The following is a 22,271-nucleotide window of genomic DNA, read 5'->3' on the forward strand; positions in this document are numbered from 1 at the left end:
GAGTGTGGGAGGAAACTGGAGCACACGGAGGAAATCCATGCAGTCATGGGGAGAACGTACAAACTCTTTACAGACAGTGGCCGGAATTGAACCCGGGTCTTTGGCACCGTAATAGTGTTACGCTAACCGCTACACTACCATGCCTGCCCTTAGGAATAGTAAAGGGAAAAAAATAACTGGTGGGAATTGACTATAGGCCACCAAATAATATTACAGTGGCACAGGAAATAAACCAAGAAATAGATGTAGCAGAGGATGCAGTGAGTCTATAGAGAGATATAGATAGGTTAAGTGAATGGGCAAGGGTCTGGTAGATGGAGTACAATGTTGGTAAATGTGAGGTCATCCACTTCAGAAGGAAAAATAGAAGATCAGATTATTATTTAAATAATCTAATTATTTAAATTATTTAAATAACAGGCAGGTTTGATTGGTATTTCATAGCAGAAGAGGGACAGGCAGGATGATAAAATGTTTGAGGAAGGCATGACCACCAGTGGTGGACTGACTGAAGTGAAGTCAGGAGCACAGATACTTCAGAGAGGTGTGGGGCTGGCAGAGGTCACAGAGATGGGAAGGGGAGGGACATTGCAAACAAGCATTTGAAAAAGGGGAAAAATAACATGTTCCATTGAATTTTTGATCCTGCTTGTTTCCATCTATTCCTTGAATGTGGAATAGGCTAGGAAAGGTTTGGAGGGATATGGGACAAACAATGGGCAAATGGGACTAGCATTTGGTCAGCATGGACCAGTTGGGCAGAAGGACCTGTTTCTGTGCGGTATGTCTATCTGACTCGATGGAATCTCACAAAATATTTGTGCATCTTTCTACAGAATCTGAAGGTTCCCAAACGCCCTGGTTCTAGTGGGAGCAAACAAAATTGGTGATTCATCTTTGACGTTGTATGGCCAATATACCTATGCAACAAATTGGCCATCTGTGCACCCTCAATGCTCCCAACCCTGGTTCTGCCTGCTGCCCTTTTGGAAGTTTCTACCAGTTGGAAGTGTTGCCTGCGTTTGCTGTATGGCGCCATTACGTGTGCTGTTGCTGCTGTGAATCAGAGCAGGGACTGCAATGGGCTTTTCCTCAGTGCTCAGCCTGGCTCAGGAGGGTAATTGGAAATTGGTCTATTACTGTCACATGTACCGAGGTACAGGGAAAAGCTTTGCCTGCATGCCATCCAGACAGATCATTCCATACATAAATACATTGAGGTTGTACAAAAGGAAAATAATAACCGAATGCAGTGTTACGGTTACAGAGACAGTGCAGTGCAGGTAGACAATAAGGTGAAAGGGCCATGACGAGGTAGAATGAGAGATCAAGAGTTCATCTTTATCGTATATGAGGTCCATTCAAGAGTCTTATAACAGTGGGTTGGAAGCTGTCCTTGAGCCTGGTGGTATGTGTTCTCAAGCTTTTGTATTTTCTGGCCAGTGAAAGGGAGGAGAAGAGGGAATGCTTGGGATGGGAGGGGTCTTTGATTATCTTGGCTGCTTTCCCGAGGCAGCAGGAAGTGTAGACTGAGCCAATGGAGGGGAGGCTTGTTTATGTGATAAACTGGGCTGTGTTTACAACTCCGCAAATTCTTGTGGTCTTGGGCAGAGCAGTTGCTGTATGAAGCTGTGATGGAACTGGATAGGATGCTTTCTATAGTGCATCTGTAAAAATTAGTGATAGTCATTGGGGATATGCCAAATTTCCTTAGCCTTCTGCAGAAGTAGAGGCGCCAGTGAGCTTCCTTGGCCTTAATCAAAGACCCCACCCACCCAGGTCATTCTCTCTTCTCTCCTCTTCCATCAGGTAGAAGACACAGGAGCATGAGGGCACGTACCACCAGATTTAAGGACAGCTTCTACCCTGCTGTGATAAGACTATTGAATGGTCCCCTTATACAATGAGATGGACTATGACCTCACGATCTACCTTGTTGTGACCTTGCACCTTATTGCACTGCACTTTCCCTGTAGCTGTGACACGTTACTCCGTACTGTTATTGTTTTTACCTGTACTACATCAATGCACTCTGTACTAACCCAATAAAACTGCACTGTGTAAAGAATTGATCTGTATGAATGGTATGCAAGACAAGTTTTTCACTGTACCTCGGTACAAGTGACAATAATAAACCAATACCAATACCAATACCTTTCTTGGAGGGTCACCTTTCATGGAGAGTAGTTAGGAACAGAGCTGGAAACTGAGGCCACAATGAAGGCTGGTTCCTGTTCACAGCCCAATTTTGCATCAGTCTTATGAAGTTCATCTTTGTGTTCAAATACTCCCACATCTGCATAAATCCCTAACTCCGCCCTGAATCTATAACCTCCTCCATCCCTGCAATCTTCCTCAAATTCTCATTAGAGGCCAAAAACCAGGTACCCTGAATGGGATAACTTCCAGAACCAAGGGTCACTATTTAAATAAATGGGTCTCCTACTTTCGGAATAGATGAGGTATTCCTTTTTATTTCTCTCACAGGGTCATGAAAATTTGGAACTCTTTTCCTCAAAGGGCAGCAGATACAGAGGTTTTGAATGTTTTTAAGGCAGAGGTAAATCTTGCTGAGCAACGGAGTGAATGATTACCCTGGGTATGAGGTGAAGTTACAATCAGATCAGCCAACATCTCATTAAATAACAGAACAGGCTTGAAGGGCCAAGCTGCCCAATCCTGCTTCTAATTCGTATCTTTGTAAATTTTGGCCTCTCTTGCATCCTTTAGTCCGCGGGCCTGTCAGTGGGGGCTGGGACCTCTGCCTCCAAGTCTCTGAGCTCTGGAATTCCTTCCCTAAAGTCATGAGAGTCATGAACAAGGGGGCATAGCTGCAAATGAAGGGGCCAGTCATTTAAAACTGAGGTCCATCGAAAGTGCGGTGAATCTCTGGAATTCTCTGCCCCCGAGTGTTGTTGGAAGCCAGATCATTAGATATATTGAAGGTGAAGATAGATATTTAAAAAGCAGAGGAATTTAAGGTTATGGGGAACTGGCACAGAAGAGGAGTTGAGGCCAGTATAGAGCGGCCATGAATGGCGGGGAAGCCTTGAGGGGCCTGCTCCTATTTTCTTGTGTTCTTGTAAACTTTGCCTCCTCACTCTCCCCCTTTCAGGCACTCTTCCCTCTTGGCCAAATGTCTGTCTCCCTATCACAATGTCCTTTCCTTGGCCCAGTATCAATAACACACTGGTGACATTTTTTGGCTACAGTGAAGGTGCTATGCAAATGCAATATGACGTGGTTGAAAACCTGGCCCTCTGTGCCATGAAATTATCCCTCACATCTGCAAAGATTCCTTAGCCTGTTGAAGTGCTAAAAGCACAATCTGATTTTTAATAAGTGGGGAATTGCATCTTTGACCTGAGAGGAGGCAGATGGAGTTCAACCCAGAAAAGTGTGAAGTGACACGCTTTGGAAGATTGAATCTGAAGGCAGAATACAAGGTTAATGGCAGGACTCTTAGCAGTGTGGAACAGAGGGATCTTGGGGTCCAGGTCCATAGATCCCTCAAAGTTGCCGTGCAGGTCGATAGGGTTGTTAAGAAGGTGTATGGTGTGTTTTCCTTCAATAGTCTGGGTATTGAGTTCAAGAGCTGCCAGGTAATGTTGCAGCTCTATAAAACTCTGGTCAGACCACACTTGGAGTATTGTGTTCCATTCTGGTCGCCTCATTACAGGAAGGATATGGAAGCCTTAGAGAGGGTGCAGAGGAGATTTACCAGGATGCTGCCTGGATTGGAGAGCATGTCTTATGAGGATAGGTTGAGCGAGCTAAGGCTTTTCTCTTTGGAGCGAAGGAGGAGAGGTGACTTGATAGATGATAAGAGGCATAGATCGAGTGGACAGTCAGAGACTTCTTCCCAGGGCGAAAATGGCTCACACAAGAGGGCACAATTTTAAGATGACCGGAGGAAGGTATAGGGGAGGATGTTAGAGGTAAATTTTTTACATAGAGAGTGGTGGGTGCATGGAACGCACTGCCGGCAGAGGTTGTGGAGGCAGATACATTAGGGACATTTAAGAGACTCTTAGATAGACACATGAATGATAGAAAAATGGAGGCCTATGTGGGAGGGAAGGGTTAGATAAATCTTAGAGCAGGATAAAACGTTGGCACAACACCGTGGGCCGAAGGGCCTGTACTGTGCTGTAATGCTCTATGTTCTATGTTCTATGACCTGACTCCCAGTGAATTCAGGAGCTGAATTTGAGTGCCAGACTTCAGCATGGTGGATGATGTCATGCCTGGAAACTTGGGGTGTTCTTTAGGTGCAGAGCCAGAGGGACTGTAAAATTGACATTGGTATCAGCCAGTTATTGCCATAAATGAGCTGATTTTAAATGAGGTTCAAGAACATCTGATAAATCCAAGGTATCAGATTTTCAGTCTCAAATGAGAAAAGTTTAGTCACTTGCTGAGTAAAATTATTGTTGCCAATTGACCAATGATAACCTCGCTGAAACATTTCATTTTGAAGCATTAAAGGACCTGAGTGTTATCCTTGGACCACTTGACCACACACTTGCTTCTGGTTGACAAGGTTGTTCCTTCAATTTCTACTCCAGAGACTTGAGTAGACAACCTAGCCCACTGCTCCGGTGCAGCAGTGAGGGAGTGCTGCACTGTCAGAGACACTGTCAATTGGACGAGACCTCTCTGCCCCCTCAGATCCCAATGAACTATCCTGAAGAATACCAGAGGAACTCTCTCCAGTGTTCTGGACAATATCAATCTCCCAGTGACTAAAAGAAGACCATCTGGCTGCTAATATGTTTAGTTGGAACTTTCTGTGTTCAATCTGCTGAATTTTCTGTTACATCAGTTAAACATCATTAGCACATAACACTCTTAAAGAGATGTGAAAAAGACGAAATGAATGAAAGTCTATCGATCTCATTTTTGAAGAAGGTCGTCAAGGAAAATCCACAGCATCTGAGATGAGAATTCAAAAAGTTCACAGCTCTTTGAGTGAAGAAATTTCTCTTCAATCCTGCCCTAAATGCCTCACCCCTGAGCTGAAACCAGAACTTCTCGGCCAAAGGAAGGAGCCTCTCAGCACTTGCCCTGTTGAACCGTCTGAGAATCACCACTCACTTGGAGTTGTTCACTTCTATTGCTGGGGCTGAGGCAGAATCCTGTCTCCTGAGCATAAGGGAAAGAGAGCTGGATTTCGTTTTTGAAATGGCCCAGATGAACACCAGTGAAAGGAAGAATGTATTTCTAAATTGAAATGGAAAGCGGAAGTATAAACGGAAGCCACCCAGTGTGAGGTGAGCCCACTTTAGTGGAGTGAGATCAGATGAACCAGCAATTCCTAATGTCATTGATAATTACGTTTCTCCAGTGGACACACAGGGAGAACTTACAAGCTCCTTAAAGACAGCGGCAGGAATTGATCCCAGGTCGCTGGCACTGTAATAGCGTTACGTTAACCACTACACTACCATGCCATATACTGCCTCCCACAGCTCTTTTAGAAATGCCATGCAGGTGATGCACCACAATGTGCCCTCAGTCACTGTTGCAATGAAGATGCCAATTTTCTTTATATTCATTCAAGGGATGTGGGCTTCACAGGCTAAGCCAGCACTTAATTGCCCATCCCTAGCTGCCCTTGAGAACATGGCGGTGAGCTGCCTTCTTGAACTGCTGCAGTCCTTGAGGTGTGGGTGTACCCACACTGCTGTTAGAGAGGGAGGGGGGGGGGGGGGGGGGGGGGGGAGAGAGAGAGAGAGAGAGAGAGAGAGAGAGAGAGAGAGAGAGAGAGAGAGAGAGAGAGAGAGAGAGAGAGAGAGAGAATTCCATGGTTTGACCCTGCGATGGTGAAGGAACGGCGATATATTCCAAAGTCAGGATGGTGTGTGGCTGGGAGAGCACAGGGAACGTGGTGTTCCCCATGCTTTCACTGCCCTTTTCCTTCTAGTTGGCAGCGGTTGTGGGTTTGGAGGGTACTGTCTAAGGAGTCTGGGTGAGTAGTTGAAGTGTATCCTGAAGATATTACACACTGCTGCTACTGTGCACAGCAAGATCCCACAAAAAATGGCGACGTAGTAATGACCAGGTAACCCACTTTAGTGATGTGAGTGTGGGATTAATATTGGCCATGAAGAACTCCCCTGCGCTTCTTCATAAGGTAGAAGTAATAGTTAATATTTACTACTTAATTCGAAAGACAGCACCTCTGACAGTGTAGCACTCCCTTGGTATTCATCTACATTATCAGCCGAGTTTTCTGTACTCACATCTCTGGAGTCCGAATCATTCCCATAACCGTCTAACTCCGAGGCAAATGTGCATTCATCTGAGCCACGGCTGACACTAATGTTTAATGTTTAAGACTTTCCTCAAAGATTCCACCCAATGTTCATGCTTGGTTGGATTGTTATCTTAGGTACATGTTGGAGGAATCACTTTGGTGTTAATTCAATCCCTGTTTATCCTCTATATATGCACAGCTTCAGGTGCAGAGCAAACAAGGTCCTCCGTGACTGTGTGAACTGAGATGAGCAGCACCTTCACCCAACCTCAGTGGTATCGCCAACTTTGCAGGTGGAGACTGTTCCATGTAAATTGAACCTTGAACTGGCATAAAAAAATATCAGACTAAGCTCAAGTGACGAAACTCACCAGGGTTTTGAATTGTTTGATCTTGTGTCCAGGTTCAGCTGATTCTGCTGATATTACTGCTGTAAAAGAGCAGAAATTCTATCGCTTTTACTTACAAGGCTGGGAACAGGGTTGGGGGAAGGAGAGGGGAAGGGGGCATCCAGATAACGGTCAGTGCTGATGTGCATTTGGTGGCGACAGTGTGCTGTAAATGTCTCTGCCAGTCTTCCAGGTCACCAGGAATGCAGAACTAATCTTCTGGAGACTGTTGCTGCAACCTCAGGACAAAAGATGTTTTTGGAAAACTATAGTAGTAATGATGAATAAACTATTGTTGTTCTCCGTCATTACTTCATTATACTGATAGGAAGTTGGGGATTTCAATGCTTGGTTTAACACAGCCATCCCTGTCACTGACATCTGCAACAGAATCAAACGATACCATTGAATTCTTGCAAGCTTAAGTGATGTACAAACTCATCCTAATTATAAAATGTCTTTGGCTTTTTTGCATTTAATCTAAGTGAGTTTTAAGCTGATACTAAACCATAGTAAGAAACTAATCCGGGTGCTCCGGTTTCCTTCCACATTACAAAGACGTACGGGTTAGGAAGTTGTGGGCACGCTATGTTGGCACCGAAAGCCTGGCGACACTTGCGGGCTGCCCCCAGACCACTCTACGCAAAAGATGCTTTTCATTGTGTGTTTCGATGTACATGTGACTAATAAAGATATCATATCTTATGCATGTAGATAGTAATGTCCTCAAATATATTGAATTTTTAAATGAAGCAGTTATTTCGTTAATGTTTGTCCCTGGTACTGACCACCACCTGGACTCCCCTCCCCCAGCTCTGCTCCCAGCCATGTAATTAAAAGGGATAGAATTTCCCATCACTAAACAGTAACATCAGTAGATTCGGCTGAACCGGGACACAAGTTCAAACAATTTGAAACTTTGGTGAGTTTTCTCACTTAAGCCTGAGTTTGGTCTGTTTTTTAGGTTGCTTCAAAATTCCACTTGCCTACAGTGTTGCTCTGCCCACAACATAGGCCACTCCACAGGGATGGATTAGATGTTGCTCATTTTAATTCACACACGCATGAACAGACCTTGTTTTTTCTGTACCACAAGAAGGTATAATATTTCAATTTCTCCTTTAATCTTCCAAATACCAGTACTCAGTAAAACAGGTAAAAGAGTCATAGAGTCAACAGCACGGAAGCAGGCCCTTCAGCTCACCATGTCTATGTTGGCCTTTTTACCCAACTACCCTAATCCCATTTGCCTGTATTAGGACTGTATCCTTCTATGTCTTTTCAAGTGTTGGCCTAAATGCTTCTTTAACATAGTAATCATACTTGATTCCACCATATCTGGCAGTGTGTTCCAGATATCAACCCTCAGATACCATTCAAAACAACTTCCTCTCACCTTAATCCTATGCCCTCTTGCTTTTGATACCCCCACCATGGGAAAAAGACTAAGGATTGTACATTTTGCTTTCTGGTTGGTTTCTGTAAAAAGTGTTTAAAATGATTTATCAGCTTGTGCCCCGGGGATCTTACTGAACTGACAAAAAGCGCAAGCAGGTTTTTAAAAGGGCGAATCATTGCCATAAAGATGTCTCGATATTTGTGGCGCTTCCTTTGCTACTGCCTGTCTTGACCACACGTTCTGGACCAGGATGTTTTACCTTCATTTACTTTTGTTTGTTAGTTGTAAAGCATCAGGAGAGAGGGTGAGTAGAAAGGAGGACGTGATCAAGGCTCTGGATAGAAACAAAACTGGAATTTGTAACAGTGTTTTAGACTAGAGCGACACTTCCTCCCACCTTATTTGGTTTGAAGAAAAATGCACCCTGTATTTACCGTGTTCAACAACACAGTTATTGTTTGGAGAGATTAAACTTGAGTTCCACCGTAACTGAGAGAGAAATTCTGACTCTTTGAAATGAACTCAATTGTGACAAATGTACTTTTCTGAAAACGCAAGCCACTTACCTCCAGTTGCTATGGTGATCTGACGCAAATAATGGCCATAGAAAGGGAAATCGAAGGAAAGAATCAATCTCTGTGGAAAAGAATAAAATGACTAGTGTGGAACAGCAGAAAAATAAACTGAGAGGTCATGCACAGCATCGCATTGAGTACAAGGTCCTACTCAATGCCTTAAACTGCCTCATCCTAATGGACTGAAAATTGCTTGGCTCCTCAATTGGGAGAACAACGCCAGAGAAGCAACCAGACGCCAGAACTCTATGACACCTGAGTGAGCCTCAAGTGGTCCTGATACAGGGTCTTGACCCGAAATGTCGACCATTCCTTTGCCTCTACAGATGCTGCCTGACCTGCTGAGCTCCTCCAGTGGTTTGCCTTTTGCTTCAGATCTGCAGTCTCCTGTGTCTCAAATGGTCGCGGCTGCCTCCAACAGTGGCAACCGGTGGTATGGGATCACTCACCCTCCAGGGTTGCTCCGGAGCCTCCAGGAATTAGAGAAATCCTCCAGACACTGATGGAGCAAACCGGGAGAGAGAGGAAACATCAAAGGGACATTAGAAAGATGTGTTCTTGAAGCACTTTCTTTGAACTCTTTTGATTGGTGGTTATGAAGCACCCACTTGGGATATTGATAAGTATTCAGTTTCTGTTTGGCATGGGAAGGCAGGGCACTGTAAGAATGGACATGTCAGCTGGCCAATGACAGGGGTCCAGGAGCGGGGCTGTCAGAGACAGGAGGCCACATGATGAAACCTCCAGGGATAGGCCCTACTGAGTGTAATATCTTACTGATAAAGTGGCGCCAATGAACAATAAAAAGTCACATGAGGTGCTTCATTGTGTTAGCAAAAGAGGACAAAATAAAATTAATTGTATTGTTGGTGCACTGGGTATTGGTCAGAGCCCAGTTGACATTCTGTGGAATCCCTCATCTTCCAGAATTGGCCCAAATACTTCTTGATCATTCTCAGCTTTCTTCCTTTTATGTTTAATATTGACTCTGTTCTTTACTGTGGGACGTGGCTCCTTACAAAAATATGTGTCTGGCAGGTGAGCAATAATTTCTGACCAAACAGACAACCTCTGAATGAAAGTTCACTATCCAGAGGCCTGGATACATAATTCATTAGCAAAGGTAATCTGCTCCCTTTTATGTATATGTAACTCCACATCCACAACAATGTATTTGACACTTCATGGCCCCCTAAATGGCAGAGAAAAGCACACAAGGTCAATTACAAATGGTCAGTAAATGTTGACTTTGACTTGTGTCCCATGTTTGAACAAAATCCATTTTTATTAACTTTAATCACAATCCATTAGCTCACTTGAGACAATCAAACTTTATAATGGTTGCTGGCATAAAATTCGAATGCATCTTGCAAGGGCTAGCCAGGGTTGGATAGGAAAGATTAAAAGCACAAGAAAGAATCAATCTAAATATCAGGAAAAAAAAATCCCTACAGCTTACCGAAGCTTGCCGGTGGGTGTTTGACAGAATGCTGTGCACCTTCACTTTACTCTTGTCCACCTTTGTGAAGTCGACCCAGAGCTCTTTCGTTCTGGAGTCATTTGGCCCATAACTCCTGGATATATAATAGTTATGGTGATCTTCCTGTAAGACAAGAATAGGACTTACAGCCATAAAGCTCCATCATTGCTGGAATCAATCCAAACCACTTGATGCCCTCAGTCTGAACCCCTTCAGCTGCACGAGACCTTGTGTAGGCCACACTTGAAGCACTGTGAAGCAATTCTGGGCACCACATCTTAGGAAGGATGCGTTGGCCTTGGAGGGAGTGCTGTGCAGATTTGCCAGTGATCCAACTGCTTAAATTGCAAGGAGAGGATACAGGAACTAGGAGGCATTCCTTATGCTTAATAAAGCTGAGGTATGGAAAAGCAAAAAAGCTGCAGATGCTGGAAATCTGAAATAAAAACAGAAAATGCTGGAAACATACAGCAGGTCAAGCCGCATCTGTGGAGAGAGAAACAGGGTTTACCTTCTCCTCCATTTTGTCTCACGAGCTTGATCTTCTCCCATCTACTCCTGTTTCTTGACTTCATGCCAGAAAATGCATACATTGCCTCTTCCTAATCTGCTTTTCATACCACAGTAAAAGTTCTCCATTTGCCAGCACTGCCCTACATCACAGAACTCTGCTAAGTAAGCACCTGCTAGCAAATTCAAGATGGAACTTAGCCCTAAAGATGTTCCACAGACATCTCCGGCTCCCACGTTCAAATCCAGTCCTAAATATAAGGATGAGAGTCCACTGATGGCTGATACAACCCAAGTGTAATGAAAGCTGAACAGTTTCAGTGCCGTTAGCGACAGGTACATATCTCAGTAGAAGCCAACAACCTAACTCAGAGAGACTGTAGGAATCAACCTGGGGTACTTGGAGCAGTTCTCCTGAAGTTTGGGGAGAGATGCATAATTGGGATATAACCTACATCTAAACTGCTTTGCAGGAAGAGAAGTCAGGCTATACTTGACCTGGGAAATTGATTCCCAAAACAGTATTCAAAGGAAAGTACAGTCGAAAATCTTTTATATTCATTCACAGGATGTGAGCATCACTGACAAGATCAGAACTCATTGCCTCACTCAAATTGTCCCTGAACTAAGTGACACGTTAAGTCATTTCAGGGCAACTCATGAACCAAAGGCAATACAGTGGTGCATCTAGTAGAGCTGAAGCCTCACAGCTCCAAAGACTCGAGTTCATCTTGACCTCAGGTATGTCTGCGAGGAGTTTGCATGTTCTCCCCATGACCACATAGTTTTCCCCCTCCAGGTGCTCCAGTTTCCTCCCATATCCCAAAGATGTGTGAGTTGGTGGGTTAATTGGCCACTGCAGATTGTCCCTGGTGTGTAGGTGAGTGGTAGAATCTGGGGGGAGTTGACGGGAATGGTTGGAGAATGTAATGGGTGGTCTGGGTGCATGATGGTCACCATGAACTCAATGGGCCGAAGGGCCTGTTCCCGTGCTGTATCCCTTTATAAGACAAGGTAAGATTTCTTTATTAGTCACATGTACCTAACATGTCCATTATCTTGCTTCCCCGGGCTAAGTGGAGATCAAACAGACTCTTAATTACCCGATTGGCTAACATTCAACTATCAAAATGCCTTTATTTTGTTCAGTGTCCAATATTTTTATAAGTATTGAATGTTCAGAGAAAATGCATACATTTTGTTTTTAATACCACATATGGTATTTCTCTTCTGAATTCTTGAAGTACGGCCCTGGAAATGAATATTTAATTCCTTCAGACTTCAGAACAAACCTGTATGGTCAGCAGCTCTGGGCAAGGGTAATGGTGGAGGTGGGAACCTCCAGAGTATTTTCTGCTTTTATTTCAGATATCTATCAGTCGCAGTATTTTGTTTTTGTCTCAGGAACTAGAAGGATTAGTCTCAGAATAAAGGAACATTTATTTAAAATCCTACTCCAATTACATAGGGCCCTGGTGATAACACACCTGGAACTTTATGTACAGGTCTGTCTCCCTACCTAAGGAAGGATATAACTAGGACAGAGTGTCAGATTGTCAAAGAGTCATAGCATCGTAAAGCACAGAAACAGGCCTGTTTCCATGCTGTTTGACTCTATGACCTCTTCAGGCAATGCATTCTAAATTCCAACCACTCTCTGCGTTAAACAATTCCCCCTCAGATCCCCTCTAAACCATCTACCTCTCACCTTGAACCATTGCCCTTTTGTCTTCTGCACCCCCACCATGGGGGAAAAGATTTTGATTATCTAACACTATCTATCCCTCAGCTGGGATGGAGAGGGAGTGGGATCTGTTGTATGCAGACTGGGCTTATACTCTCTTGAGTTTAGAAGAATGAGAGATGATTGCATTGAAACATGCAACATTCTTGCAGGGCAGATGCGGAGTTGATTTTCCTCGTGGCTGAGGTGTCTACAAGCAAAGGTCAGCCATTCATGACAAAGAAGAGATTTCTTCACCCAGAGGGTGGTGAATCTTTGGGATTCTCCACCCAAATGGTCTGTGGAGGGTCAGGTGTTGAGTGTATTCAAGCCATGGATTGATAGATATTTAGATATTAAGGAAACAAAGGATTTAGGATTGGTGCAGGGAAGTGGTGCTGAGGTAAAAAATCAGCCAGCATCTCACTGAATGGCAGGACAGGCTTGAGTGGTTGACAGGCCCACTCCTGCTTCTATTTCTTATGAGGTGAGGAGGCATTTCTTCTCTCATGGTTATAAATCTCTGGAATTCTCTACCTTAGAGATCTGAATCAGTAGGTAAATCCAAGGCCAAGATCAATTTTTGGATTGTAGGAAATCACTGTTGTATGGATCAGGCAGAGAAGTGAGACCATGGTCAGATCAGCCATGGATAACATGGAAACACAGAGCATTCAGGCCATTCAGCCCTTCGAGTCATTCAATACAATCATGGTCAATCCTCTATCTCAATGTAATATTCCTACCCTCTCCCTCTGCCCGATTACTCTTGTTGCTGGACTTCAGTCCAATGCCATCTTGAATACGTTCAGCAACTTGTCCTCCACAGCCTTCTATGGTGGAAAATTCCACAGATCTACAGAAATTTCTCCTCATCTCAGTCCTAAGTGTCTTATCCTTATCCTGAGATTGATTCTCTTGTTCGAGACCCATCTATCCAGGGAAATCTTCCTCCCTGCATCCACCCTGTTGAACCCTGGCAAACTTTTGGATGTTTCAATGAGATCTCCTCTAATTCATCTCAATTCTATTGAATGCAGTACAAGTACAAGCTCTCCTCAAATGACAGTCCCACTATCCTAAGAGTCAGTCTGGTGAATCTTCACTGCACTGTGTCAATGGCAAGTATGTCTTTTCTTAGGCAAGGAGAAGTGAAGGAGGTTATCGTAGATTACAGGGAGATCTTGATCGGTTAGGGAAGTGAGCCGAGAAGTGGCAGATGGATTTCAATAGATAAATGTGAGGTGATGCATTTTGGAAAGTCAAATCAGCAAAGGACTTATACTAAGAATGTTTGGGCACTGGGGAGTGTAATGGAACAGATGGACCTAGGAGTACAAGTGCACAGTTCACTGAAAGGAACATCACAGGTAGACAGGGTGGTGAAAAAGGCGTTTAGCACGCTGGCCTTCATCAGTCATAGCACTGAGTATTGGAGTTGGGATATTATGTTACAGTTGTATGAGTCGTTGGTGAGGTACTGTGTACAGTTTTGGTCCCCTATTATAGGAAAGACACGGATAAACTGGAAAGAGTGCAGAAAAGATTTATGCAGATGTCACCAGGACTAGAGGGCCTGAGTTATAGGGAGAGGTTGGCCAGGCTAGGTCTTTATTCCTTTGAAGGTTGGAGAATGAGAGGCGACCTTCTATATGGTGTTTAAAATTATGAAAGGCATAGATAAGGCGGATGGTAACAGTCTTTTCCCCAGGGTAGGGGAGTCCAAAACTAGGGGGCATAGGTTTAGGGTGAGAGGGGATAGATTTAAAAGGGACCTGAGGGGCAAGTTTTTCACACAGAGGGTGGTGAGTATATGGAACGAGCTGCCAGAGGAAGTGGTTGAGGAAGGTACAATAGTAAGAAGCACTTGGGTAGGTACATGGAGGGGCAGGGCTTAGAGAGATATGGGCCAAATGCAGGAAATTGGGACTAGCTGGGCGGACAACATGGTGGGCATGGACTGGTTGGGCCGAAGGGCCTGTATCTGTGCTGTATTGCTCTATGACTCTGTGAGACTACAACTGCACACAACACTGCTGGTGTGGTCTCACCCAGACAGTAATAAGACAGATCAGGCTTGAGGAGCGGAATAGACTCCAGCTGTCATCTCTGATGTTCTGTTTTAATTCTGCTGGCACCCCGGGATATAACAAGCTGCAACTTCACAGTCAACTGCATGAATACCAAATGCATTGAGAGTTTTAAATAAAAAGCATGCAAATAGTGGAGAAAGCTTTTATCAGGTGACAGGTGCCACTGGCAAACATGAATTTTCTGCACCTCTGTCCTGATTTTAAAAAAACACATAATGGAGAGTTAACAGCATTGAAATATGAAACAAATATTTGAGCAGACGTGGTGAGTTAGGCCTGAGGAATAGCGAGGAATGAATTTTAATGACGGTCACTGCCACTGATCAAGAAGTGTGTGGTCTAATTTGCATAAAAGCAGGTATGTTAGTATCTTAGCTCAGTTTACAATCACCCTGCTTGTTAGTAATGAGACCATGCACTCAACTCACATTCCAGAGATGACAGCACATAGAGCAAGCTGACACCCACAGTGTTGAGGGATAGCTACACTACGGGGAGTGCCTTCTTTTAGAAGAAACACCAAACCAAGGCCCGCTCAATAGGATGCCAAAATTACCGTGGACAGCAAGAGTTTTGTGGCATTTCTTAAAAATATTTTTGTTTGAGGAGGAGATTCTGCTATGATGAAAGGTTGTGTAGAACCGACCTGTTTAAAAGAACGGGAGGTGGTCTCACTGAGGCATGTGGAGGTAGACACAGAGTGTCTGTTTCCCTGGCTGGGGAGGTCTGAAATAGGGGCCATACCCCCAGAAGAAGGAGGTGGATATTTAGGACTGAGATGAGGGGGTTTTCTTTCATCCGATGCTTGAGGATCTCTAGAACTCTCTACATCAAAGAGAGGTGGATGTGTAGTTTGAAGCAAGGAGGTAAAATGGCTTGGGAAAAAAATGTTCTCCATAATCTTCCTGAATGGTGGAGTAGACTCCAAGGGTTGAATGTAATATTCCTGATTCTATTTCCTTTGTTCTTAAGGGCCCATTCTGCCTAATCTCTCCCTCAATGAAACACCCTATCACCTCAGGAATCAATTTAGTTAACCTTCATTGCACTCTCTGTATTACAAATATATCCTTCCTCGGACAGGGAGACATGACCTGTACACAATATTCCAGGTGTGGTCTCACCACGGCCTTGTACAACTGCAACAGGATTTCTCTACTTTTGTGTTCTTACATGAAAGGCCAATGTACTGCTTCCCGTCCTAACTACCTGCTCCAACTGTAGGTTAACTTTCAGTGGCTTGTGTACAAGGATACCCAGGTCCCTCTGAACATTAATGCCTTTCACTAAAGATAAATTGTGCCTTGCTATTTTTTTTCACTAGAGTGGATGACCTCACATTTTTCCACATTGTATTCCACCTGTCCTGTTCCTTAACCAGTCCGTAATCCCACTGAAGCCTCTCTGCTCCCTCCTCACAGCCACTTTGTTTATCAAGAGTCCTGTGGTGCCTCCTGTTTGGGAGTGGATTGGGCAATTGTCGCTAATGTGGTGGACTGTGGATCTCTACATTTGCAGTTAGGGCTGTACCACACTTCTCCAGTACAGCTGATGACAACCCAGTCCATCTGCTGGAGGTTTGCCTTGGCGACCCTGTCACTGGAGATCACAGTACTATAAGGAAATAGAACACGTCTACTGGAATCATCTACACCCATGATCATCCACACACTGGCCTTGGAACCGAGAGAGCTTAGCCAAAGCCAGGGCTGGAATTAGATTTATGAGCTCCGACAAATTAATCTGGGTCACAACCACAGTGGGCCAGAACCTGCCGTGATCATTCCCATTCATCCCTGTCCCACCTTGGTGCCTCACTCCCAGTGAGCTGCATCCTCGTGCCTGACCAATACCACGTAACAGCAGGATGAAAATGAGGCAGGGACCTCAAGATTGCAGGTGAGGGTGGCTTTTTTGCGGGGGGAGGAGGGGTTGGTATGTGAGGGCAAATGGTGGGTGAACGACGGACAACCATGCACTTCCAGTTGATCGCCATAAATCCAAATCGTTTCCCCGCAACTCAGAGAAGGAAAGTTGTGAGAATCTGCCTTTCATTTTTAAAGATCCATTAGCTCACTTTAACCCCCTTCCTCCACACAATCGAGTTTTAAATCCAGAAGGTACTGCTGCCAATGTTAGCATGTTGAATTTAGTGTAGCGGTTAGCGTAACGCTATTACAGCGCCAGCGACCGCGGTTCAATTCCGGCCGCTGTCCGCGAGGAGTTTATACGTTCTCCCCGTGTCTGCGTGGGTTTCCTCCGGGTGCTCCGGTTTCCTCCCACATTCCAAAGATGTACGGGTTAGGAAGTTGTGGGCAGGCTATGTTGGCGCTGGAAGTGTGGCAACACTGGCAGGCTGCCCCAGAACACCCTACGCAAAAGATGCATTTCACTGTGTTTCGATGTAAATGTGACTAATAGAGCTATCTTATCTTATCTTCTTGCCTCCTCTATCAATGCTGATATTAAATTTCAACTTGACAAAATATACACTGAAGTACAGTACTTAGTGTAGCAGTTAGCATAATGCTATTACAGCGCCAGCGATCAGGGTTCAATTCCCGTTGCTGTCTGTAAGGGGTTTGTACATTCTCCCCGTGTCTGCGTGGGTTTCCTCCGGGTGCTCTGGTTTTCTCCCACATTCCAAAGACGTACGGGTTAGTAGGTTAACATGGGTGTAATTGGGTGGCGCGGACTCATTAGGCCGGAAGGGCCTGTTACCGTGCTGTATAAAGAAAGGTTTAAGGTTTTAACAAGTAAGGACCTTGTCCACCAAAGAAAACAAATTCATGATCAATGAATGGAATTGGTGGTAATATGCCAGTATGGATTGAGGGTTGGTTAAAAGGAAGGAAACAAAAAGTAGGAATGAATGGGCTCTTCTCGGGTTGGCAGACTGTAACCAACGGGACATCACAGGGACTGGTGCTTGGGTCCCAGCTACTCACAACCGAGATCAACAACGTAGCTGACAGGATCAAATGTAACATTTCCGATTTTGCTGATGACATGAAACTATGTGGGAATGTGAGGGTGACGAAGTGTCTTCAGCATGGCAGATGGAAAAATGTGGTGTTATCCACTTCAGTACAGAAAACAGAAATAAGGTAAGATATTTTTGTTAGTCACATGTACATCGAAACACACAGTGAAATGCATCTTTGGCGTAGAGTGTTCTGGGGACAGCCCGCAAGTGTCGCCGCGCTTCCGGCGCCAACATAGCATGCCCACAACTTCCTAACCCGTACGTCTTTGGAATGTGGGAGGAAACCGGAGCACCCGGAGGAAACCCACGCAGTCATGGGGAGAACGTACAAACTCCTTACAGACAGCGGATGGAATTGAACCCAGGTCGCTGGTGCTGTAATAGCATTACGCTAACCACTACACTAGCATGGGCATCTTTTACATGGTGAGAGATTGGAAAGTGCAGAAAAAACAACCTGGGTCTCCTTGTATGTAAGGGAATCAAACTAACATGCAGTGCATCAGGCAGTTAGTAAGGCAAATTTTTTTTTTGGCATTTATTGTGATAGGATTTGAATACAAGGGGACAGATATCTTACTACCAATATAGTAGTAGCCTCAGGAGTATAGGCTTTGGTGAGACTACTCCTGAAATACTACGTATAATTTTGGACTCCTTACCTAACGTGGATGTATTTGTTCTGGAGAAAGGGCAGTGAAGATTCACTCGACTTGTTTCAGAGATTGGGGGGCAGGTGGGAGGGTGGTCTGTCTTTCAAGAAGAGACTGAGTAGAATAGATCTCTACAGAGTTTAGAAGAATGAGAGAGAATCTCATTAAAATGTACAAATTTCTTATGAGGTTTGACAGGGTGGATGCAAAGAGAATATTTCATCTGGCTTAGGAGTTTATAGATGAAGGTCACAGTCTTGGGATGATGATAATTTAGGACTGAGCTGAGGAGAAATTTCTTCACTCAAGGGATGGTGAATCTTTGGCATTCTCAACCCTGGGCAGCTGTGAAGGCTTAGTTGCTGATTTCATTCAAAACTAAACCAACAGATATTTGAACAATAGAGAAATCAGGGAGTGTAGAATGGTGTCAAAGCAAAAGATCAACTGTGTTGTCATTGAATGGTGGCACAGGCTTGATGGTCCAAATGACTTCCTATTTCCTGTTCCTATTTCTTATGTTTTTCTGTAACATTCCTTAGACTTGTTACTTTGAGGTAAATGGAAACCATAAAGATATAAGGGGCTAGTACTTCCCTTAAGCAAGTTACATTAGTCACGTACAGTTAATGCATGCTAGCAATGGAAACTGAAGACCCCAGTGCAACCTGCTTGCTACATACTGTTGTGGGTGAGGTAACAGAAGAGATACAGAAAGGGTCCATTCCTGTGGTTTGTGCCTACATAATACACAGTTAATGAGAGTCTGTAATGGTGCAAAACACTGGCTCTGGAAAGAAGGGAGGCGATGAGACACTGCATTAGATACTCTGGACACAGTCACTCAGAAGCATACAGACTTCTCCAGACCCAGGAGTACTTTGGCTCAGAGTGTTCTTTGGCCACGGTAGTGTAGCGGTTAGCATAACGCTTTACAGTGCCAGCGACCCGGGTTCAATTCCGGCCACAGTCTGCAAGGAGTTTGTATGTTCTCCCCGTGTCTGCGTAGGTTTCCTCCGGGTTAGGAAGTTGTGGGCATGCTATGTTGCCGCCAGAAGCGTAGCGACACTTGTGGGCTGCCCCCAGAACACTCTACGCAAAGATGCATTTCACTGTGTGCTTCAATGTAAGTGTGACTAATAAAGATATCTTATCTTATCACCATTACTGGCTGATTTCTAAATCTGCTGAGCAGCCATAAACTGTGCTCAAGTGACAAGACCTCGAAAGCAATTAGCATTGAGGTGGAGGAGTCCATCTATGCAAAGGTTAAACTGGGCTTACAAACATCTGACAGATGGCAGTCTGAGAAAGGGAAAATGGAGACATGTTCATTATAAATATTATGTGTGAATAATTAGCAACATTTGGTTAACTTGGTTCATTTTCTGAAGATATTCCTCTGATGTGGTGTGACACCTGGGGAGTCAGAAACAACAGCTTTCAAACGAAGAGCTGGTTACTTCAGCCAAGACCAGTAGCTGTAACTCAGTCACCATTCAACTCAGTCGTTGCTGCTCCTCTTTCCGATGGGAGTTCTGTGAGATCCTCTCTCACTGAGGAAACCCTCTGTGGGTTCTGCTGCTATCTGTCTGTCTTTGACCACGTTTTTACCAAGCTGTCTCCCAACTCCACCCCCACTCCCCTCAGTCATTGTCCCTCCTCCCCTACATGGCACACCCTGCCCGTCATCTTTCACCACTCCCCAGTCCACCGATCACCTCGGACTCCTGTCTCACTGCTCCCCTCCTTGTCTTTATACCAGCCATCTCCCCTCTCCACTCCCGGTCCTGATGCAGGGTTTCGACCCAAAACGTCGACAATTCCTTTCCTCCCACACATGCTGCTCGACCCGCTGAGTTCCTCCAGCAGGTTGTGCGTTGCTCCTGATTCCAGCGTCTGCCGTCTCGTGCGTCATCATTCAGTTTAACCGGAACAGTCACGTCAGTTCTACGAGAACAAATCAGGGACAGGGTACCCTGCAGCAAGTGACCTTCAAACATCCCAAAGCTTTTCCAGAATCCACAAGGCACAGGTCCGGGGTGTAGTGGAATACTCACCACATGGCTGGATGAGTGCAGCTCTAACCACATTCAAGAACCTCAATATCAACATCAGCTGGGAGCAAAACAGGCTGCTCGATTGACACTTCATCCCTCACCCACATTATTCCCTCCTTCCTCTCCTGGCTGGCAAAGACACAATGGACCAAACAACCTCCTTTTGTGCCAGAAAGCTCTATGACCACCCATGCATCCCAGCATCGTATAACTGGAGAAATGCAATGAGGCATCCTTGCTCCTCTGCCCAAAACTTCCTGCAATGAAGGCCAACTTACCATTTGTCTTCTTCATTGCTTGCTTCACCTGCATGTTTGCTCTCAGTCACTCATGTACAAGGACACCCAGGTCCCTTTGCACCTCAACGTTTCCCAATCTATCGCCATTCAATTCAAACTCTGCCTCTCAGCCAAATGCTCTTTCCAGCTGTGAATGCCACAGCTGTATTCCCCAAACATTGAGCTCCCCCAATTTGCCAGTAGAATTAATCTTGAGCAGCAGAGTGTTACTTGCGGTGTACCCCAGCAGACACTGCCTGGAGGGACCCTCAGCAAGGCTTTTAAGGGTAAATATTTGAGAGCAGTTGAAGTATCTGTGCTCATTTGCATTTTGTGGCTAGCAAACAAGCACAAGTAATTGCAGTGTAAAAACTGAAAATGCTAAAAACGCTCAGCAGGTCAAGCAGCATCTGTGGCGGGTAAGGAATTTTCAACGTTTTGGGTCAAGACCCTGCATCAGGACTGCATTAAAGGTATATAAATGCCTGCTATTGTTCAAAATGATGCCCAGAAATCCACATTCCATCTCTCTTGATTTTTAAATAGATTACTCAGTGTAATGAGCTGTAAATAACCAATAGTGAGGCTGAGACCACTAACTGAATATAATGGTTCACTTGATTGATTCTCAAAAACTAATCAAACTTTTCTCTTGTATTTTATGATGCTGTATGTTCTGTGTGATTGAGTGACTGCCGTATCAATCCCAGCCAGACACTTACAATTTATATTTGTGGACTGGATATTTAGAGACCCCTGGAGAATTTAAGCTAATGAAATCTTTCTCTAGTTTATTAAACCACTTGACCAGCTGCAGCTGAAACTCAAAAGTTTGTTCCAGATCACTTATGTAAGGCCCCTAATATGGCAAGGCATTGTACCGCACTTCCAGAACTTGATTCTACTGTAGTCAACGCACAATGCATAATGGTCACTTATGCAGCTCCTTTTCTAACTATTAGTGGGGGGGGGGGGTGTTCATTTCAAATGTCTACTCTTTAGTAGGGAACTATAATATTTTCTAAGGGGTAATCTGCCAGTACTAACTCCCTGGTAGAGTCATAGAGTCATACAGCACAGAAACAGGCCCTTCTACCCAACTGGTCCATACCGACCAATATGTTCATCCAAGCCAGTGTCATTTGCACGGATTTGGCCCAGATCCTTTTAACCTTTTCCTATCCATGTATCTGTCCACGTTGGTAATGTACCTGCCTTAACCACTTCTCCTGGCAGCTCATTCCATATATGGACTACCCTCTGGGAAAAAATGTAGAAGGTGGGAAAAATGGCTCCTATATTCCGGCAAGCTGAAGAGCCCCAGTGAACATTTGCCACCATCCTTGACTGGGCACAGGGCTTTGATTTTCATCGGATAAGTGGGATCACTCAGTTCATTCTATATCCTGCCACTCCAGCTGTTTACTATACTTGTAGTCCTTCACTGTAGCTTCACCAGGTTGACACCTCATGCGTGTTGCTACCCTGACATACTCTTCCACACTCCCTCATTGAACCAAGATGGTCCCCACGGCTTTTAGGCCAAGACTCATGCTGGGTCAAATGTTACAGAGGGCAGAGGAATACAATTTTGCCGCTCCCCAGCACCTGATGGGGAGCTCAGCTTTAAGGTGTTTGGGATGGGGGAAGAGAGATCATGTATTGAAACTTCCAGCAATAAAATCAGAACTGGTAGCCCTGTGGACAAGATTTCAAACCCAAAGAGAGAGTGAATGAGGAATCTGTGCAAGAAGAGACAGCAACAAAGAAGCTTGAAGAAAAAAAAATCTAAGAACTTAATTTCAGAGGAAGTAGTCTTGACAAGAGTTAAAACTGCAGCGGCAGAATCTATAAGAATGGTCTGAA

The 22,271-nt window shown here is 44.6% G+C and overlaps 1 protein-coding gene across 1 annotated transcript in view; it reads right to left on the reverse strand.

The window, feature by feature from the left end:
* Positions 1–22,271, reverse strand: part of LOC127582937 (plexin domain-containing protein 1-like) — a 245,554-nt gene that overhangs the window by 126,752 nt on the left and 96,531 nt on the right. The window contains exons 3-4 of the mRNA XM_052038593.1: positions 10,082–10,225; positions 8,614–8,683 (exon numbers count right to left, since the gene is read on the reverse strand). Coding sequence (XP_051894553.1) covers positions 8,614–8,683; positions 10,082–10,225 — 214 coding nt within the window. The remainder of the gene's footprint in view (positions 1–8,613; positions 8,684–10,081; positions 10,226–22,271) is intronic.

This window comes from Pristis pectinata, chromosome 25 (assembly GCF_009764475.1).
Source record: "Pristis pectinata isolate sPriPec2 chromosome 25, sPriPec2.1.pri, whole genome shotgun sequence".
Lineage (NCBI taxonomy): Eukaryota > Metazoa > Chordata > Chondrichthyes > Rhinopristiformes > Pristidae > Pristis > Pristis pectinata.